We start from the raw sequence: 19,243 nt of genomic DNA on the forward strand, positions 1-19,243 counted from the left end.
AGCAGAGAAAAATAAAGGAACACTTCCTGTGGCTGCGTCGTCACAGTAACGGCAGATATTTAAAAAGCGTTGTGGTCGACGTCGGGATTCTCCGGCCGAAATCACGTTCTGCATCATTTCACTTCTCAGTGTCGGCCTCCCATCCACGCTGTCCTGCTGGAGGAAACTTACTTACTATTTTGTAACACAGAAAAAGGCGCAAGACTTTGTACTAATTTTCAAATAAAAGAGGCTTTGATACCACAACCGTTTGTCTACTGGATTTATTTAAGATTTCTTTTTTTTTTTTTTTTTTTTTAACAATGAATGATTAGTGAAAGTTCACCAGAAGAACTTTTGTTTTTGGAATAGTCTAACTTTATTTAAGATATTTACAGTTGTTACAGATGAAGGAAAACAAAACAAAAAATCAACTTGTTAAGACGTGCTGATTTGTATGCTGCGCTGTTACCATGACGACTGAGCTGATTGAGTTACAGTTGGTTTTGTGTCCTTAAAGAGAGCTCCACCCAGCTTCCTCTGGCTGAAGGGAGCAGCCGAACACCGTCACACCCTGTGGAGAGGGTGGTATGAAAGTGGAGTGCATGCTAGGATTTATTTTTCTGGGGGGGTGGGGGGGGGCTAGATCTGGTGCTGGGAGCACAGAACATCCAGACAGAAAGAAAGAAAAGCAGCAAAGAGCGACAGAAGGAATGAAGGAACACAGACGAGTGCATAGAGATCTGGTCCCAGAAGCCACCAGTGATGGAAGAAGAAGAAGAAGAAGCAGATGTTTGACCCCTAAAGCAAACTTTAGAACTGAACCCCTACCGTCCGCCACCAGGCACATCTTGGTAATCAACGCCGCTAAAAAGTCTCACTCTCCGGATTCAGTGTTTTAGTTTTTCTTCTTGAAAAGCAGGATTAGAAAGAGCGATGTTCCTGCGCTGACCCCTGGTGGTGAAGTGCAGAAAGGCGTGTGGACTTGTGGTCAGTGCTTGCCGAGGCTCCAGAGGGGGTCCAGGCTGCTGAGCGGGTCGTCGCCTTCCTCCCCTCGGGTCCCGTGGAGACCCTGACCCTCCGCCGGCTGCAGGAAGCTCTGCTTGGTCACCCGCTGCTTCCCCTTGCCCCCTCCCTCCATGGAGAAGGCCTCGGGCGTCAGCGCCGCCAGCAGCTCCAGGGACGAAGGCGCCGGAGCGGCGGAGACGGGAGGCGGGCTGGCGCTGGGCGGAGCTTCTGGTAGCGTGGAGGGGGAGGCGGCTTCCAGGCCGTTGGGTGGGGGCGGGGAGAGGGGAGGGGAGATGAGCGGCGGGCTGAAAGAGGAGGGGGGCTGGAGGTCTGCGGGGGGGAGCGGGTCCTGGAGGGGCTGGACGTCGCCCAGCGAGTCGAGGCCGGGTAAGATGGTCCCCACCGGATCCTCCAGACCACCGGGGGCCTCCATGGCCGGGTCCGTGGCGCTGGGAGGCCGGATGCTGAGCTTGGCGATGGTGGCCTGGATGGAGCTGATGGGCATGTCGCCGCCGAGGACGATGTCCTGCTGGGACTCCTGTCTCACGTAAGGCTGCAGAGAAGACACAAACGGGAAAACAAACTCAGAGCTCATCCAGATTCCATGTTGAAACACAGAGATATACTTTTATATGATTTTAACGGCTTTAAAAGTTAACGTTAACCTGATAGAAGTCCGGAAAAAACAGAACATCGACCAAAAGAAAATCTGTGAGCGAGTTCAGATAAACATATAATATAACATGAAGCATAAACAGCAAGTTAGAGTTTATTTTCTAGCAAGAATAAAAACAAAACTGATTTTATATCATAATAAATGGAATATCTTTGGGTTTTGTGCTTTTGGATTCATTAAATGTATCAAATAAACTGGAAAATTATCTGTAGATGAAAATGTTCTGTAGATAATCACACCACTTAAAAATTATAAACTGGCCAATAAAATGTCATTGATCTAGTGGATTATGGGATACCGAGTCAATTAAGTTCTGACGTCACCCTCTGGTGCCGAACCGAACAGAGCGCTGGGCTGAGGGTGTCAAACCTTGGCGGCTGCAGTGCTGTTGGTCCTGCTGTAGGTGGCGGTAGTGATGCCGTGTCTCTGAAGAACCTGCTCTGCGTGCTTCAACACGGCCTCGTAGCAGAACTTCAGGTGCAGCTGGAGACGAAACACACGACGGGATATTAAAACCAAGAACCCAGAAATGACATCACAAATGAAGTCCATCATTTATAGTAAAGCATTTAAATTTAAAGGAAAGGGTCTCTTGTGTATCATATATTATATGTTACTATTATTATGACTTTGAAAGACCTCATCATCATCCTCTGATCTCCCATCAGCCACCAGGAGGAACTCTGTCTCTCCTAACGAAGGTAAAATTAAACCGACCTTCTCCTGCAGCATGTTCTTCCTCTGTTGTCTCATCTTCTTCACCAGCAGGGGGAGCTCTGGGATCCCGTTTCCTGCCTCCAGCTCCTGCAGCGCCGCGTACAGCAGGCAGAAGGCGCCGGTTCGGCCCACACCGGAGCTGGGGGAGAGGGGGAGGGAGGGAGAGGGGGGGAGGGAGGGAGACACCTTTTACTTTAGTTTCCCTATTTATTTAATCACCAACCTAATTTCCTCTCTTTGGATCAATAAACATTTATCTCCTTTTATTCAGAATTGTGTCTCCATTAAGTTTTGATTTTGTGGAACATTTTGTTATCGTTGTTTTTTTCCCCAAAACATTCTTTAATTAATTAGAGATTTTAAAATAATTAAAAATTATTAATTAAAAAGGTAAAAAGCAATTTTTTTTTTAAAACATGGAAACGACCAGCTGCATGAAAAATGCCTGTTAAAGTATTCTGTGTTGAAACTGAGCGGTTAATGTGATATTTCATCAGCAAAATTAGTTTTATAAAAGAGAGAACATGAAACTTACAGGAAAGAATATGAGACGATCGGCTGCAGGTTCAGAAATTAATTTAACAAATTAGACCAGTGAGAGCTCGTCACTGTACATTTTCTCACCAAATTAATTTCAAATAATATATAATAAAACCAAACGTTATCAGTTTAATCTTCTTAATGATGCTTTGGTTCCCTGACATGACTGGCATATTCATCGGCCCCACAACCAGATTGATGCATTTAAACTTCATTATTTCCTTTCAATCATTTTTTAGAAAAAGACCTCAACGCTGATCCATCATAAACACGCCATAGAAAGCCCTTTTAAATCAGACCCCAGCTCATATCTTTTCAACAATAAAAAAGGTATTTCTTCTTATGAAAATATATTTTTCTTCCTGGAAAACAAAATATGACGCGTGCTCACATCTGCTAATACGAACGCATTTCAACCAATAATATTTTACATACTTAGAAGGTGTTGAGCTAATCTTTTCAACCATCAAATCAAATTCCTCCAAACGTTAAGTCCCGCCTCCTGTTTCACTCAGAAATACATCTCCGTTCAGAAGATGGAGACTCTGGAAATATTGTTTCAGCTCGACTTTAAATCCAGAAATTCAGCCGTAAATAACCGGCTACTTTGAAATACTGAGAATATAAATATGACACACGCATATATACATATATGACTGACCTGCAGTGCACCACCACAGGTGTGTGTAAGGGCCTCTGGTGGAGGTAGTGTCCATGAACGTCCTGGATGAATCGCAGCAGGTTGCTCTTGCTGTCAGGAAGACCCCTGAAGATGAGATATGAAGAAAGGATGAAGGTTAGAAATCCCGACACACGACGGGAACCTGAACGCTCGCTGCTCAGCGACTCACAGCTCGGGCCAGGAGGTGAACTGCAGGTGGACGACGGTGCGCTTCAGGCTCTGGTCGCGGTACTGCAGGCTGATCATGCGCTCCACGTGCGTGGGCGTGGTCTTCTGCGTGGTGAGGCTGAGCGTGATTGGCCCCTGAGAGAGCTGCTGGCCGCGCTCCGTCGGGAAGTAGCGCACCACCTTTCCCTGCAGCGACGTGAGGAGACGCCGTTAAAAACACACGGCAACGTAGGAAATGTACGGAGAGCATCTTTATCTATTTATGTCTAAACACAGAAATTATACCATCCTTCTTTTAATTAAGACTACAATATATCTTTGCAATTCTTATTATTATTTATGTATGACTGAAAGCAGCTTCTAAATGACAAAAATGATGATGAGGAAGAACTAGAGGTTGATTCCTCAATAACGTGTTAATAAAGTGTTAAATAAAACATAAAAAAAAGTTAATTGTTGCAATAAATCCATCAGAATGTCCCACATCGGCACACAACACACTGATCTGAACTCCCACCTTCTCCAGCTCCTGCTCTGAAACCAGCATGACCACCAGCGACACCTTCTGCTCGTACACCATCAGCCAGAAGTCGGCCGCCGTGCCGGTGAGCGGCGCCTGCGTGGCGATGAGGCGCGGGCAGTACGGCGACAGGTCCTCCACGCAGCTGGCGTTGATGTAGTCGTCTTTGCCCGACTGCAGCAGAACGCGGTTCAGGTCGTAGGGCATGACGTCCTGGTGGCGGTTCTTCATGGTGTAGCAGCGGGCGATGGCGATGGACAGTTGGCGGGCGTCCCTCTCCTGCTGGTCCTGGAGCTCCTTCCAGCGGGCGTCCAGCACCGACAGGCCACCCTCGCTCTCCGACGGGTGCTCCAGGGAGTCCACCCGGGCTCGGTAGCGCTCCAGCTCCCCGTGAAGACGGGCGACGCGCTCCGGAGCTTGGTAGGGGTCCCCCTGGATCAGGAGGACTCCCTGGGAGCTCTTCTTCCGACGCTCCCCGTCCTGGGGGTCTGCTTTGGTGGGCTGGAGGACGTTGGTGGGGGCCTTGGGGCCTCCCGGTTGGCTCTCGGGGCTCGAAGACAGGAGGTCGTCGGTGCTGGAGTTCTGGCGCTGGAACAGGGAGGTGGAGGGAGAGACGGCGGAGGGGGAGGGGAGACTGGGTGGAGCTGTGCCTCCGGGGGTCGGGGCCGGTGTGGGTCTCTGCTGGGGGTTCAGACTCAGAGAGGTAGGACCTGGAGAGGGGGAGGAGGAAGGGGAAGGCGAAGGGGAAGGGGGGACAACGTTGGGGGTCTGAGCCACTGAAGGACCTCCAGGAGAGGCCTGGATCATGTGCTGAGCAGGGGGGGCGTGTGGACCATGTGGGCCCATGGCAGTGGGCTGCAGCGGGGCGCTGGGGGGTACATTAGGTCCCGGAGCTGACGGGTACATGGTCGGGGGCGGCGGGTGGGCCATGGGAGGAGGAGCCTGAGGTGGTTGGGGAGCTGCAGGCTGTGGTGCCAGAGGCTGCTGAGGCATCATGGGAGCCCCTCCAGGGTAGCACACTCCCCCAGAGTGAGGGGGCTGAGTCTGGGGCTGGCTGGGCATCCGCAGGGGCTGCTGTTGGGGCATGTTTGGGAGCGGAGGCTGTCCGGGGTGGGGGTGATGTTGTGGGGGTAGTGTACCGGGGGGCATCTGTGGCATGTGGCCCCTGGGCAGGTGGACCTGAGGACCAGGGACCATGTGAGGATGTGAGGCAGGAGGCATCTGTGGCCGCATGGTAGGGTGGAGGGGCTGACCGGCAGGGGGCATGTAGTTCTGTGACACCGGGGGCATTGGCTGACTCGTGGGGGGCACTTGTGGTCTGGGACCGCCTGGTATCTGCATCTGTGGGTGGGGCGGCATCTGCTGGGCGTTAGGGGGCATTGACATTTGTTGCTGCTGCTGTGGCAACATGTGTTGGTGAGGGAGTCCGGGGGGCATCTGCTGGTGGGGGTGGGGCAGGTAGGGTTGAGGTGCCTGCTGAGGAGTCGGGGGTATGTGAGGGTGTACGGTTTGAGGAGGTCTTGGCATGGAGCCTGGCATCATCTGAGGGTGGGGGGGTACGTAGCCCGGCGGAGTCTGGTAGCCCTGGGGTATCTGATGCTGGTAGCCGTTTTGTTGATGCGGCTGCAGCTGACCTGGGAACTGCTGCTGGTAATGGGGGGGAACGCCGGGCTGGGGGGGCATGTATCCATGAGGGTAGGCCTGCTGAGCCTGGAGATGGGGGTGCGGGGCAGACCTTGGTCCAGGCTGGTACCCCTGAGGCATTGGATGCCCGATGGCCTGAGGGTACGGCTGCTGCTTCTGCTGCTGCTGCTGTGGTTGGGGGGGGCCTTGGATGGGCATTCCTGGTCGGGGCATAAACTGGGGGTAGGCCCCCATCTGTGGGGATACGGTGTAGCCGGTGGAAGCTGCGGGGGGGACGGGGTGGTGTTGTGGTGTCGGGGCGTAGCTGGGGATCGGGGCCTGGATGCTATCCACGGTGGTCGTCGAGGGTCGGACAGGGGTCGGGGCTACGAGGCCAGGCTGGGGGGTTTGAGGAGCCGGAGGTCGATAACCTGAACCCGGAAGCATCTGTGGAGTCATCTGAGGGAGGGGTCCGTGTGGAAGAGGTCCGGATGTAGGAAACTGAGCGATCCGTGCCAGGAGCTCCGGGGGAGGCAGGTTGGCGGGGAAGCGAGGATGACCAGCGGCCGGAGCGCCGGGCCACGGCATGGAGCTGCTGCCGCCGCCCAGGTGAGGGGGGATGAAGGCTTCAGGACCAGGGTGACGTCCGGCAGCGGTGGGGAGGGAAGGAATGTCAGGGGGGAGGCTGCGGAGCTCCTCAGGTAGGTCACCCCCCAAGGCCAAGATGGCCGCACTGAGCTGGGCCAACTCTGGATCGTCCAGGCTGGAGCAGGCGGAGTCCACGTCCGAGGCCTTGGGCTTCAAGGAGGGCTTGGCTGCTGTAGGTCTCGCTGGGGGTTTCTTATGGATCTCCCTGAGGACAAACGACAGAGAGCAGCGGGACGACATGAAATCAGGGTTTAAATAGAAGTCAGCAGAGAAGAAAAACGCTTTCATCGTATTTTTGTTTTTTTTCCGTCAAAGCTGTGAAATGGAAAAATGACAACATGGACTTTGTACGATGAAGGATCTCATACGACAGAAGGTTTCAAGTCTCCTTACTTGTCCAAGAAGGGCTTCCTCTCCTCCGCCCGGGTCTGACAAAGGCTCTTGGCTCTCTCCAGCAGACGCGATGCTTTGGCCTCCAGGTCTTCGTAGAACTCCTTCCCCTCCTGTGACTTCTTCATCAGGTCTTCATAGGCTTCGTAGGAACCCACCAGACCCTGGACCGTGCCGTTCCACTGCTGCTCCGTCTGGCTCAGACCCTTCCGGACCGAGGCGTACTGGACGTTGGCCTCGGTCAGGGCCTTCAGGATGTTCTCCTGGGCCGCCATGTTCTGGTCGATGTACACCTTCACCTGCTCGTACTTCTTCAGCTGCTCCTCGAATATATGCTGGAAGGAGACGCGTGGGTTGTATTCACGTGTAAGGATTTTACAAAACGCCACAAACGATCACAAAACCTACCTTCATGTCGGCCCGTTCCGTGGTGACGAGGGTGGAGGTGATGTCATCCTGCTGGATCAGGTCGCGGAGCTGTTTCTCCAGAGAGCCTCTCTGTTCCCTCATTTCCTGAACCTTCCCCAGGATCCGCTTCATACACTGCAGCCCCGCGACTTCCTCTGCAGCCAAAACAGAGCCTTTCATTCACTATTCAGAACATTGCAGGACAGAATCCAGCGTCTGACTGGAAAGCACATCCAGTTTTTTCATAAGATGAGCTAAATATAGGACGGGTTTTTCACAACAATTGGAGCGGACGATGCCTCCCTTTCCAGTAAAACACTAAAGGCGAAACCATTTTAAATATTTAGATAACAGATTAATAGTTAAATCAAATGTAAGGAATTCCAGCTTCTCATTTGTGAGGATTTATTTGCATTGTTTCTCTCATGTGGTGAGAAGAGAGTGAAGTAACTTTCCCTCTGTGTGTGTTGTTATCTGAGCTAGCTAACGGCCGCCGCTCTGGTCTGCACTCATATGACGGTTACCGATGACAACGCTAGTCTAACGTTGCTAACCCTAACCCACCACGTAAACACTGTTAGCTCTGTCAGCACTGTTTGTCTTTTTGGTTCGTACTGTTAGCTGCTAGCCGACGGCTCAACCGTCGCCATGTTGCTTTAAAATCGCAGAAAACAAGTTTCATCAACTAATTTAGGCTCCCTCACCTTCGCTGAGCTGGGGCCGGGGCAGGGCCTCTTTCAGACTCTCCAGGGGCCCCCCCAGCAGACGCAGGTTGCTGATGTGCAGGTTCATGGCCCGGTGGAGCTCCGTGTTGGTGAAGCTGGCCTTCTCGTGAGCCTCCATGTACTTCTCCAGGTCCCTGCGGATCTCAGCCAGAGCCTGGGTCTGTGCAGCCGGGTGCACCTCGCCGGCAGCAGGGCCGCCGACCTCCTGGAGGGCCCGCTTGCCGGTCTCGTCCGCCTCTAGGACGTCCCTGATCTCCTTCAGTGAAGACTCCACGTCGGTGAACACACCTGAGAGTCCTACAGAGGCGAGCAACGTGACCGCCGAAATTACACAGAAGCTCAACATAATACATAAACATACGACACAAGACTAAGAATACGTTCTTCCACAGTTTGAATGTGCATATTGCATGCATATGAACACTGAACGACAGTAAACATAAACATTTAGCTAATATCTATAAAAAGTACACACAGGGCAACAATGCAAAAAGCAACAATAATACACAACATCTATACAGACTTTCTGGAAATTGTAATAATAAAGCAGTGCAGTTACACAGAATGCAAATATTGAATGATTAATACAACACAAGTCTTTATATACATTATTTAAGTGGATGAATTAACATCCGTTTAGTGTATATTCAATGAATACAGCAGCTTAGAGTTAATGCTGCTAATTAAGGACAATTACTTTAAGGTCAAAATCAAGATGTGAGTTTATTGACTAAGCATTAATAGTCCCAGCATCGTGTGTGTGTGTGTGTGTGTGCGTGTGTGTGTGTGTGTGTGTGTGTGCGTGTGTGTGTGCGTGTGTGTGTGTGTGTGTGTGCGTGTGTGTGTGCGTGTGTGTGTGTGTGTGTGTGTGTGTGTGTGCGTGTGTGTGTGCGTGTGCGTGTGTGTGTGCGTGTGTGTGTGCGTGTGCGTGTGTGTGTGTGTGTGTGTGCGTGTGTGTGTATGTATGTGTGTGTGTGTGTGTGCGTGCGTGCGTGCGTGTGCTGACCCTGCATGGACTGGATGAGGCTCTTGACGGTGTCGGGTCGGACGCTGAGAGCAGCACACTTCTCCATCAGGACCGGAGGGATGTGGCTGTACATGTCCAGGTTGTCCACCGACTCCGGCTCCAAACCCAGAGAGTCCATGAACTGTCTGCAGGAGGGGACGAGGACACATAAATATTCATTATAAATATTAAAAATACAAATATAGTCCTTTCAGTATGTCACAATTTGATAACAGAGACGCTCCCTAGTTCTTAAAACGTATCTTATTATCCGTAAACTCTTTGAACAGACTTTTTTTAAGAGTTGGGGTTGATTAAAGTGATTATTGGAATAAATCAGATTTTTTATTTTTTATTTTTATGAAATCAACTTTAATTTAGTGAATATAAGTCAATGTGTGCAGCAAGCAGGACATGTTTGATCACAGTAATAATGTTTTTGAAAGGCTACACCAACAAATATGTATTAATGCAGAAAATTGATTAAAAAAAAAATCTTCTTTCAATAAATTGGGACTTTTTCACACTCTGGAGTTATTGGAAATCTAAACACAAGAATCTAAATCTCTAAAAAGAGTCTAATACGAAAATAATTCTTAGTGCAGTCAGATGTTTATCTGCAACTGTGCAGAAATACTCAGATTACACAGAATAAATAGATACACAAAAAAGCTGTGCAGAATTCAAATGATGAATATGAATTAGAATGTGACGAAAATATAAATTTAGTTTCAAGCTATTCGCTACAAATTGTTTGTAGCGGTTTCTTTTTCCTTTTTTTTTTTTACATTAAAGCTCCATATTATGTACACACACACACACACACACACACACACACACACACACACACACAGACACACAGACACAGACACAGACACAGACACAGACACAGACACACACACACGGAGACACAGACACAGACACACACACGTACTCACTCTAGTGTTTCATTCTTGCTCTCGATCCTGATCATCACGTCCCTCAGCAGCTTGGCTTTCTCCTCGCTGGAGGAACATGACCACAGATACATATTAATAACCTGTCTTTCTAAACGAATCGGCCTCACCTGTGGAACACCCACCTGTACAGTGACGAGGCTTCATGGGCGGCCATCGGCACCAGCTTAGCAAACAGGTCTGGTCCGGTGACGCTGGGGTCTGTGGGGTTGACTGGGAGAGCTTTGACCAGCGGGGCACCTGGAGGGGAGCAGAGTCTCCGGTCAACACATGGGCTACAGTTTATAGAGAATAGACCACGTTTACCCTTAATCTGTCTGTTTGGGCTCAGAAATACTGGGAAATAATTGATCAATTCATTTTACAATAAAAATGCCACAAATCCACTGGTTCCAGTCTATTATATTAAACTGAAACCCTTTGGGTTTTCTACTGTTACTCGGACCAAACAAGTCATTTGAAATGTGTCAACGTGAGCTTTGGGGAACTGCAATGTGCATTTCCTCTATTACAGACATTTTTATGGACCAAATCGAGAAGCCGGGGATCAAACTGCCGGACTTGTGGTTAAAGGACGACCCGCTCTGCCCACTGATCCACACCCATCACGCAAAATCATCAGCAATTTAAATGAACGATGAAAATAATGAGTTAGTCGAAGCCCTAATTCACAACTGTCACTGTCAGAAAGTCAGATTCTAATCTGATTTTTTTCATTTTTAAAATCACAATATTTAACAAAGACGACAGCGAATCCAGAATAAAATATGACGCCGTTTTGAAAAATGCTGCCAAAGTGAAATGAATTAACTGTGGCTTCAAATAGTCAAATGTGGTTAAAATTTAACAACAAGCAGGTTTAGCCCTGATAAACAAAACTGCATCAGAAATTACTTTATGATCTATAATATAACAAATGCAACAAGTCCCAGACTTGGGACTCGCTCAGTCACATGCCCGAACACAGCCAATCACAACCGAAGACACACAACGTGCATATGTATTCAATAAAACACATATGAACATGGAAATGCACAGTGATGAAGCATGTTAATGGTTTCCGTTACCTTTGACGGAGGCCAGAGTCTCCAGAGACGGAACCGTCTCGTGATAGATGAAGTCATTGTCCTTTTTGGCGGAATTAAACCTGCAGGTGCAAAGACAACATTATTAGAAATACACATTCCTGCAGCTTTGGAGCAAACGTAAGACACCAGTGAAAGACTCACTTTCCCCCGATGACGTCCATGGTGAATCTCAAAGCATCCTGCACGCTGTCGGGTTGCCCCTGGTTACACCGAGAGAAGCCAGAGGAGAGTCAGTGTGTGTTTATTGCTTTAAAAACAGGCTGCAGACGCCACAGAAATCATGTTATTGTGTGTTGCTAGGATGTAGTTGCTACCTTGGCCAGCTTGATGGCTTCAGTGAGTTTGTCCAAGGAGCTCTGGAGGTACGCCAACTGGTGGAAACAGGACATTCAAGTAAAAAACAGAGGGGGAATATCCTGCATTGTTGTTTTCTTTGACTCACGAAGTTGTTACTTTTCTCACGTTATTTGTTATACAAGTTGCATCCTTTTAAGAGATTTATTTTAACACGTTCAAACATCATCCGGCAGACATTCCCATTTTATTTCTACACAGAAATGTATCAGGAATCGATTAATGATGAGAACAATAAGCAGAATCGATAATCGGTACCAATTAAACTCCCATCCCTAATGATGACCCAAAATAACAGTTAATTATACAAATATCATATTTTTAATCATAATAATGAAATAATATTTTCTGTCTTGAACAATGCAGCAAACAAAAAAAAAAGATTAAAGCCACAAAAAACTCCTAATATTGAAATGTGTTCCTACCCGCTCTCCGTACTTCTGCTGCTCCTCCGCCTGTTTCCCCATATGAAACTGTTCATAGAGAAAAATACATAATCAAATGATCTCACACACACACACACACACACACACACACACACACACACACACACACACACACACACACACACACACACACACACACACACACACACACACACACACACACACACACACACACACACACACACACACACACACACACACACACACACACACACACACACGTTGAGTTACCAAACACACACTCGTCCACCTCCCCGTGAGACTCACATGTGCGATAGAAGCAAAGTAGTAGATCTTCATCTGAACCAGTTTCTTCCAGTCTTTCTGGATCTTTCCCAGCATGGACGCCGTCTCGGAGTTCTCCAGAGCCCTGCAGGCCTCTTTATAGTAATCCACCACCTGCAGCACCACATCCACTCGTTAACCCCCAGGATTAGGATTATAGATTGAGATGATTGAATTAAATGTAATTAATAAAGTAAGAAGTCAACCTGAGCGCTGATGCGAGCGACCAGGAAACTCTTCCTGTTGTCCAACATGGACTTCTCCAGCAGACACTCCTGAGCCTGGCCCTGCAGACACGGGTCCATCAGATGTGTGTGTGTGTGTGTGTGTGTCTCTCTGTGTGTGTGTGTGTGTGTGTGTGTGTGTGTGTGTGTGTGTGTGTGTCACCTACCAGCATGAGGTTGATGTTGAGGTTGAGGATCTGGTGGCTCATGTCCACGCTGAAGTTGTGGCTGAAGTGGTCTCTCAGGTAGGAGAAGGCTCCCGCCGAGCACTGGAAGTGTGTACACGACACCTTCATGCCCTGGACGGAGAGCAGAGAGTGTGTGTGTGTGTGTGTGAGCGTGCACGTACATGAGTGTGCATGAGTGTTTGATGTGTGATGAGTTTGTCTCACCTCCTCAGACACTCTGTTATCCATGGCTCCCAACATGGAGTGCAGGGCCCCTACGGCGAATCCACGATTACGGGAGATTGATAAGCAACAACATCAGTTTGACAGATTTTACAATATTATTCCTGGAGCTCAGGGAATTTCAAAATAAAAGCAGATCTGAGAGACGATAGGTATGGATGTTTTCACTTTGCATCGAGGATATTGATGACTGAATCAATATATCCATCAAGATCGATCGATGTATCCCTTACAAGCTCTTACATTAGTCGATTATGGATAAATATTTGTCAAATGTTAGTTGATTACAAGTTATTACAAAAATGGCAAAAATGGTTCCACTTCTCAAATGAGGGGATTTAATGCTTTCCCTCAATAATTTCTCAATTTTCATGCAGTTAGATTGAACAATCGATTAATCCAGAAGACAATCAGCAGATTAAATGCATTTCTGATGAGATCAGAAGAGTTCCATTTTAAAAAGGAGACAATACCACAGGGAATGTGAAATACACGTGAACAAAAGTATGACCACATTTTAGTTGGTTTTAGTCACGTTTTAAGGGCTTTTGACCATAAAAAGACGATGACTGAACTCACCGAGATTGTAGAGGATGCAGGCTTGCTCATAGCTGATGTCATCGTGGGCAACCGTTTTTCCAGAGAAAATCTCTGTCCTGCACACAAAGATGAATAAAAACGTTATATTACAGAGCACACGTTGAGAATACAATGGAGTTGTGTTTGTATATTTGACGTGATTTTGTGAACTTGTGTGACTTTAGTCACTTTCTCTGTCACTTTGGTCCATTTCTCAGATCAGAGATAAACTTGCTCAACATCCATATCGTCATCGAGTCACGTGTTCACATCATAAAGGAAACTTCTCATTCTTTTGAACAAAGTGCAAATGATTTGATTTTCTGACGGCACCAACGTGTTCACTGACATAAATATTCACTTTTAAGAGATAAACTGAGGCTTTTGAGCAGGTGACAGGATTTTGTACCAAAGCTTGCAATTAAATTATTGCTTTCCAAATGTTACAGATGAATGGAGGAACGTACTAAAGCGACTCAGAAAGAATCTTCTATCAAATAAACATCATCAGCAAATAACAGTATAGTTCAGTCTGATCCTTTTCTGATACATTTAAAAATACTCTGGCACAATGACAGCAAGGGATATTTCCATGGATCCGTTTTGTTAAATGTTCCTGTTATTTTGTCCACTCCCGTTCATGAGGATTCAGGGATTCACCGAGCTCAACTTCCTTTATCCGGAGAAAACGGCAGCGAACGTAACGCTAAAATAAGCTTCAGACCTCAAACTGCAGCAGGATGGCTATTTAGGAATACTTGTTTACTTCCCTCCACCTCTTTCTGTGTGTGTGTGTGTGTGTGTGTGTGTGTGAGACTACCATTTACCATGAGATGGGTACAGCAGCCTCCTGGCCCGTTCCCATGGGGACTCGGCTCTGGAGGTAATGCAGCTGGCCGAAGTACTTCCTCAGTGTGCTGCATCCCTCAAAGTCACGCGTCACGTTTATTGCACTCTGTGAAACACACACACACACACTGTTGAATCTCAAATACACAACCGTAATGTTATGCTGGAAAATGGATTCGATTAAATAGTGCTTAAATACAGATTGACGTTAGATTGACAAACAACCAAAACAAAATAAATCCTATCTCATAGGTGTGAGAGCAAATATACAAATTGAAAGCATGAATTGTAAACTCTGTATGACATCATACTTGACATGCATCAAATAAACTGATCTAATGTCGTATCTGTGTTTTATTCCGCTGGTCTCCCTAATTTCAGAACTTTTAGAAAAGATAACATCATTTATTTAATCAGCTTTTTTTTCACCACTTGAAACTACAGAATCACTACGTCTGCAAATAACTTCACAGCTTTCCAGAGAACTCATTTTTAGGTGTCATTTGGACTCTAAACTAAGATCCTGGATGAGTTTTCAACCACACAAACACCAATCACGAGTGGGAAACATCACATTTCACTCCACTCATGTGCCGTTAGAATTTCCCCACAGGAAATAAAAACCTCACGTCATTAAAAATCTCATCAACGTCAAGCTCAACTCCAACTCATTTATCATTCTTCATTAACGTCTGTGTGCTGTTGATCTTCACCTTTGAGACCATTAAATCACAGCATTACAAGCCGTTGATGTTGACACATCTTGAGTCTGTTTTCCGTTTGCTTGGGTTCTATTGTTTATGCAAGATCAAATATAATGGCATTTATAATTCAGATACTTCCTCCTGTATTATTATTATTTATTTTTTTACACATGAAGTGGTCTTGCATGGGAATGAACTGAGCCTGGAAGCAGGGAACACTTTTTCTGGTTTGTTATATGAAAGCTGGCGTAGGCAATCTTTTCTTTCCTAGAATACGGCCCTCCCTGGGATGTTTATTTATTATTATTATTATTTGTTTATATTAGATTCATTCAATTATAGTCTGCTAAAAGGTTATTATGGGTTTTTTGTCCAGTGACTGCAAAAAGAATAAAGCTGTGGTACATTTAATCAAACAGGAGTTTAATAAAATCTGAACCCGTTTGAATACTTTTTGTTCGTTTGTACACATGTTTATACATTCATACCTTTAGTTTTTAGTATATATTTGTTTTCTTTACTTCATATTTTCTATTTGAGGTCACTGTGTGAAGGGAAACTGAAATATGCTCAGTGTGAACTATGTTTCTACTGTGTGTGAGACAAATAAAAATCTTGAATCTTTCACCACGTCGATCATCCGCAGCTTTAAAGGGAACTCACATTATGACTGACGGGTCAGAGTCACGGAGGTCTGACACACAATAATGTAAGCTGTGTCTGTGGACGTTTCACACAGAACCCACCTGCCGAAGGGTCTCCAGTTTCTTCAGCTGCTCGTTGTAGTTGTCTGGGTTCTCCCCATAATTCTTCAGGATGAACTGGAGCAGAAGAGACAGTGAGAACAAGTAGGTAAACGTGACACATTCCTCCTGTGCATATCCTAAAAAGACTGAAATCAATGTGTTTTAAAGGCTGTGGCTTCAACAATAAAAACATTATTGGATATGCAGGACAAGTGTTTAGAAAATACATTTTCAACGTCCACTTTAAACTGTAGCTAATTCATCTATATGCTAATGTCCGGCCCCTCGGCAAGAGCCAATAACTTGTCGGCCCTGGAGACATTCCCTGTCCCCGTGAGCCACCGTAATAAGATGCAAGCCACTTAATCGGAGGTCAGGAGGTGAACAATCCTGCAGACATTCTCATTATTTTACCAGTGCCTCTGTTTCGGTTCATAATGAAATCATGGAAGCAGGAGGGTCACAAGCACCCTGGCAAGATACGTGATGATACAGCAACACAGGCGACTATTGTCCCCGACTCCCACAAGCCAAAACATGTGCCGATTGTCTACATGGAAAAACAATATTAACCTCTAATATGTGTTGACTTATCTTACAGTATATATTACAGTATAAGTAGTAGTAAAGTATTACCCCGGGCTGTTACAGTAACCCAGTAGGACAAAGACCTGTTTTTCTTATCTGCAGCAGGAAAGGTGCTGGAAAGTATTTAAACCAGATGAAGATGAGAGTAGAAGGAGAGGATTTGAATGATCGCCATTTCATTTCTTGTCAGAGTTCAGAAATCAGTGTGCCACAAAATAGTCCAGCTGTGAAACCATACAAAATCATATACATGTTACTTTACCTTTTTTTGACTGTTTTTAGCTGATTTTAACTGTTAAATTGTGTCTCTTATTGTATTTTGCATCTGCTATTGCTGCTTTTTTGCCAATTTGCACTATCGTCTTTTGCTGTAACCCTGTAAATGTCCCCACTGTGGGACTAATAAAGGATTATCTATCTATCTATCTATCTATCTATCTATCTATCTATCTATCTATCTATGCTCATAAATAACTTTTTCTTAAAATGGGTCTGATTTAAGTCTTTTGTTTTCACTTCATCATCTTCCTCGTATGAACTGATTAGAATTTTTTTTGACGTTATTCTACATTTACATGGCTGTCAATCACCAGCTTTAACTGATTTGGGTCATAAAGGAGACTTACTGCACTACTTTATCTCGCGGATGCAGCTCTAAAGTGACACATACAATATGTAGTTGTTGTCTTGTGCTTGATGACAGGACAGGTTGTGGGGTTTTTTGTCTTATTTCCTCTGGCAGGAGGAGGGGGGGAGCTAGCTTACGTGTATGACGAGCCTGCTCCAGTCAGGTGCTTGTGACAGTGAGGTCACCTTTTTTATTGTTTTTGGCTTGTCGTCAGTCTCACTTCGGGCCTGGCTCGTAGTTCAACAAGCAGTTAACCGCTACACTTTAGGGTTAATCAGGAAGTTTAACAAGCTAGCTTATTATTAGCTAGCGCGAAGCTAACGTTAGCAAAAACAAAAGGCGGTGGTCGGCGAGATGGTGCCTTGAATCCGACAGTAGCAAGCCAGCTAACTAGCTAACGGGCAGCTACGGCTAACTTGTTAGCTGACGTTAACGTCTTGATTGCGTTACCCAGTCGTCCCGTAATCCTCGGTTGACTTGGACCTCAGCCCTGTTGCTCCGTCCCCCCCAACCCCAGCTCACCTGCCTCACGGACGGGCTGAACTGGAACTCCCCAGCCTCCTTCAGATCCAGCCAGATCATCGGCATCCGGGGCACCGCCTCCATCGCGGCCGAGTCTCCGCGCGACCTGCCGGCCGTTACGACGTCAAACCCGCGTCGGTAGTTTTGGGGACGTTACGGGTTTTGTTTTCCTTTCCCCAAAAACACGAAAAGAAAACGCTCTCCTCCAAACAACTGTGTCATGTATCCATTAGCACTTCAACCGGAAACTGGGGCGCACGTCGTGACGTCGTTCGCTATACGTGCCGCGTGGGCTTGTGGGAAACGTAGTCAATGGCGCAACTAGAAAGCTGAGTGCGATAAGGGGGGGGGGAAATGACACAACGTTTGTTCTGATCGGTCTAAAGTGTTGTAATTTGTTATGGACATAGTTTGGGGAAATGTCTAACAATATAACTTTGAAAATTTTACATCACATGTAAAATTACACTTTTATGAATAGTTAAAGTCAGGATATGAAAATGGGAAAACATGATGTGTTATAATATTGTATTATTATGTATTTCACGTGATTTTGATTGAAAGATTCACCGCATGTATGTGCATACCTTTGATATTCAACTTGTAATGTCTTCAGATACGAATTAATGCTAACTTAAAGAGACTGACTTCAATAAATAATAATAATTAATTAAATGCTAATGTATTTACTCTTTTTTTCAGCCAAAGTTCAAAGTTTCAGGAACAAATCCATTTGATATGAGCCTGCATGGTTGTTGTTAGGCATGATGATGAACCCGCACTGGAAAGGAGCCTACTTTTTCAATTTTACTTGTGTGAAGAAGTTGAATCAGTAGTTAATTCTACTTTTACCAGAGTATTTGTGAACACAAGTATCTGTACTTCTACTTGAGTACAGAATGTCTGTACTTGAGAAACTTCTGGCTGCAGTTACTTTACACTTTTAAGTTATTAAATCCAAAACCTTTGATGATCTTATAAAATACAATGCATTGCTGTTGGTTAGTCGACTCTACCCAACAGGAAGTTCACCTAAACCGGCAGCATCATAATTCATCACTGATAATAATCCAACACTGACAGGGATTCTGTGATTCATGAGTCATTTAATACTTTAAGGACATTTTCCAACTAACGCTAATAGCAACATTGATATGAGCATCTAATGCAGATGATCTCAGCACGGCAGTAAACAACATTTTCATGATTTTCTGAAGTGCACCAAACATAAGACAAAAAAGCATTAAAATACTGTGTATTCTGGATATTATCATTTTCCTCCAAAGGCACAACGTTGCATCGACCTCTGCTCTGTTCTGATTCTCCTGACGTTAGATGTCAATGTGAGAGCTTCATCGTGTTCCTCCCTCCTGGCAGCAGATGTCACTGGTGTGTCCCGGCCAGCAGCAGAGTGGACACATGATGATGATGGCAACTCTCCGATGGCCAATGGTGCTACGGTGGCACTAATTTGCTAATTAAGGAGAAATCTTCACGTTAATCCGCAACAACACCGGGTGTGAACCCTCGTCCGCTGCCAAGAAACTGGAAAGGATCAGCTCTGAATGTCGTTTTGGGCGTTAATGACCGTGATGCTGAAGCCTCACGTCGAGCTCTGAAGACAGGAAAAAGTAAAAGAAGAAGCTACTTAATGAAGGAGACATTATCTGTCCTCCATCCTTCCTGCTTTATCTCTGTTCAAAGATGGAAAAACAAATGGAATTGCATGTAGGTGCAGGCCGACCAGATCGATGTGCAATTAGCAAATCCCAAT

The 19,243-nt window shown here is 46.1% G+C and overlaps 1 protein-coding gene across 1 annotated transcript; it reads right to left on the reverse strand.

The window, feature by feature from the left end:
- Positions 1–249: 249 nt before the first annotated feature.
- Positions 250–17,710, reverse strand: ptpn23a (protein tyrosine phosphatase, non-receptor type 23, a). Its single transcript, XM_084027533.1, has 24 exons — positions 17,470–17,710; positions 15,732–15,806; positions 14,260–14,387; positions 13,433–13,509; positions 12,836–12,885; positions 12,611–12,742; positions 12,426–12,506; positions 12,202–12,333; positions 11,914–11,961; positions 11,449–11,505; positions 11,276–11,334; positions 11,114–11,193; positions 10,172–10,286; positions 10,029–10,094; positions 9,091–9,236; positions 8,064–8,381; positions 7,360–7,514; positions 6,955–7,286; positions 4,288–6,766; positions 3,772–3,956; positions 3,582–3,686; positions 2,381–2,519; positions 2,033–2,146; positions 250–1,540 (listed from the first exon to the last, which is right to left on the reverse strand). Exons 1-24 carry the CDS (start codon positions 17,551–17,553, stop codon positions 971–973), a joined length of 5,727 nt encoding a protein of 1,908 aa, XP_083883659.1. The 5' UTR covers positions 17,554–17,710; the 3' UTR covers positions 250–970.
- Between the last annotated feature and the right edge of the window lie 1,533 nt (positions 17,711–19,243).

This window comes from Eutrigla gurnardus, assembly GCF_963514095.1.
Source record: "Eutrigla gurnardus genome assembly, chromosome: 14".
Taxonomy (NCBI): domain Eukaryota; kingdom Metazoa; phylum Chordata; class Actinopteri; order Perciformes; family Triglidae; genus Eutrigla; species Eutrigla gurnardus.

What these genes read in the sequence shown, in the direction of transcription:
- ptpn23a (XM_084027533.1), bottom strand. Translation starts at nt 17,553, where the DNA reads ATGGAGGCGGTGCCCCGGATGCCGATGATCTGGCTGGATCTGAAGGAG. An exon ending in AGCAGAAGTACGGAGAGCGG is followed by an intron (nt 11,506 to 11,913) that starts GTAGGAACACAT and finishes TGTTTCCACCAG; the next exon opens with TTGGCGTACCTCCAGAGCTC. An exon ending in CGGAACGGGCCGACATGAAG is followed by an intron (nt 7,287 to 7,359) that starts GTAGGTTTTGTG and finishes GTCTCCTTCCAG; the next exon opens with CATATATTCGAGGAGCAGCT.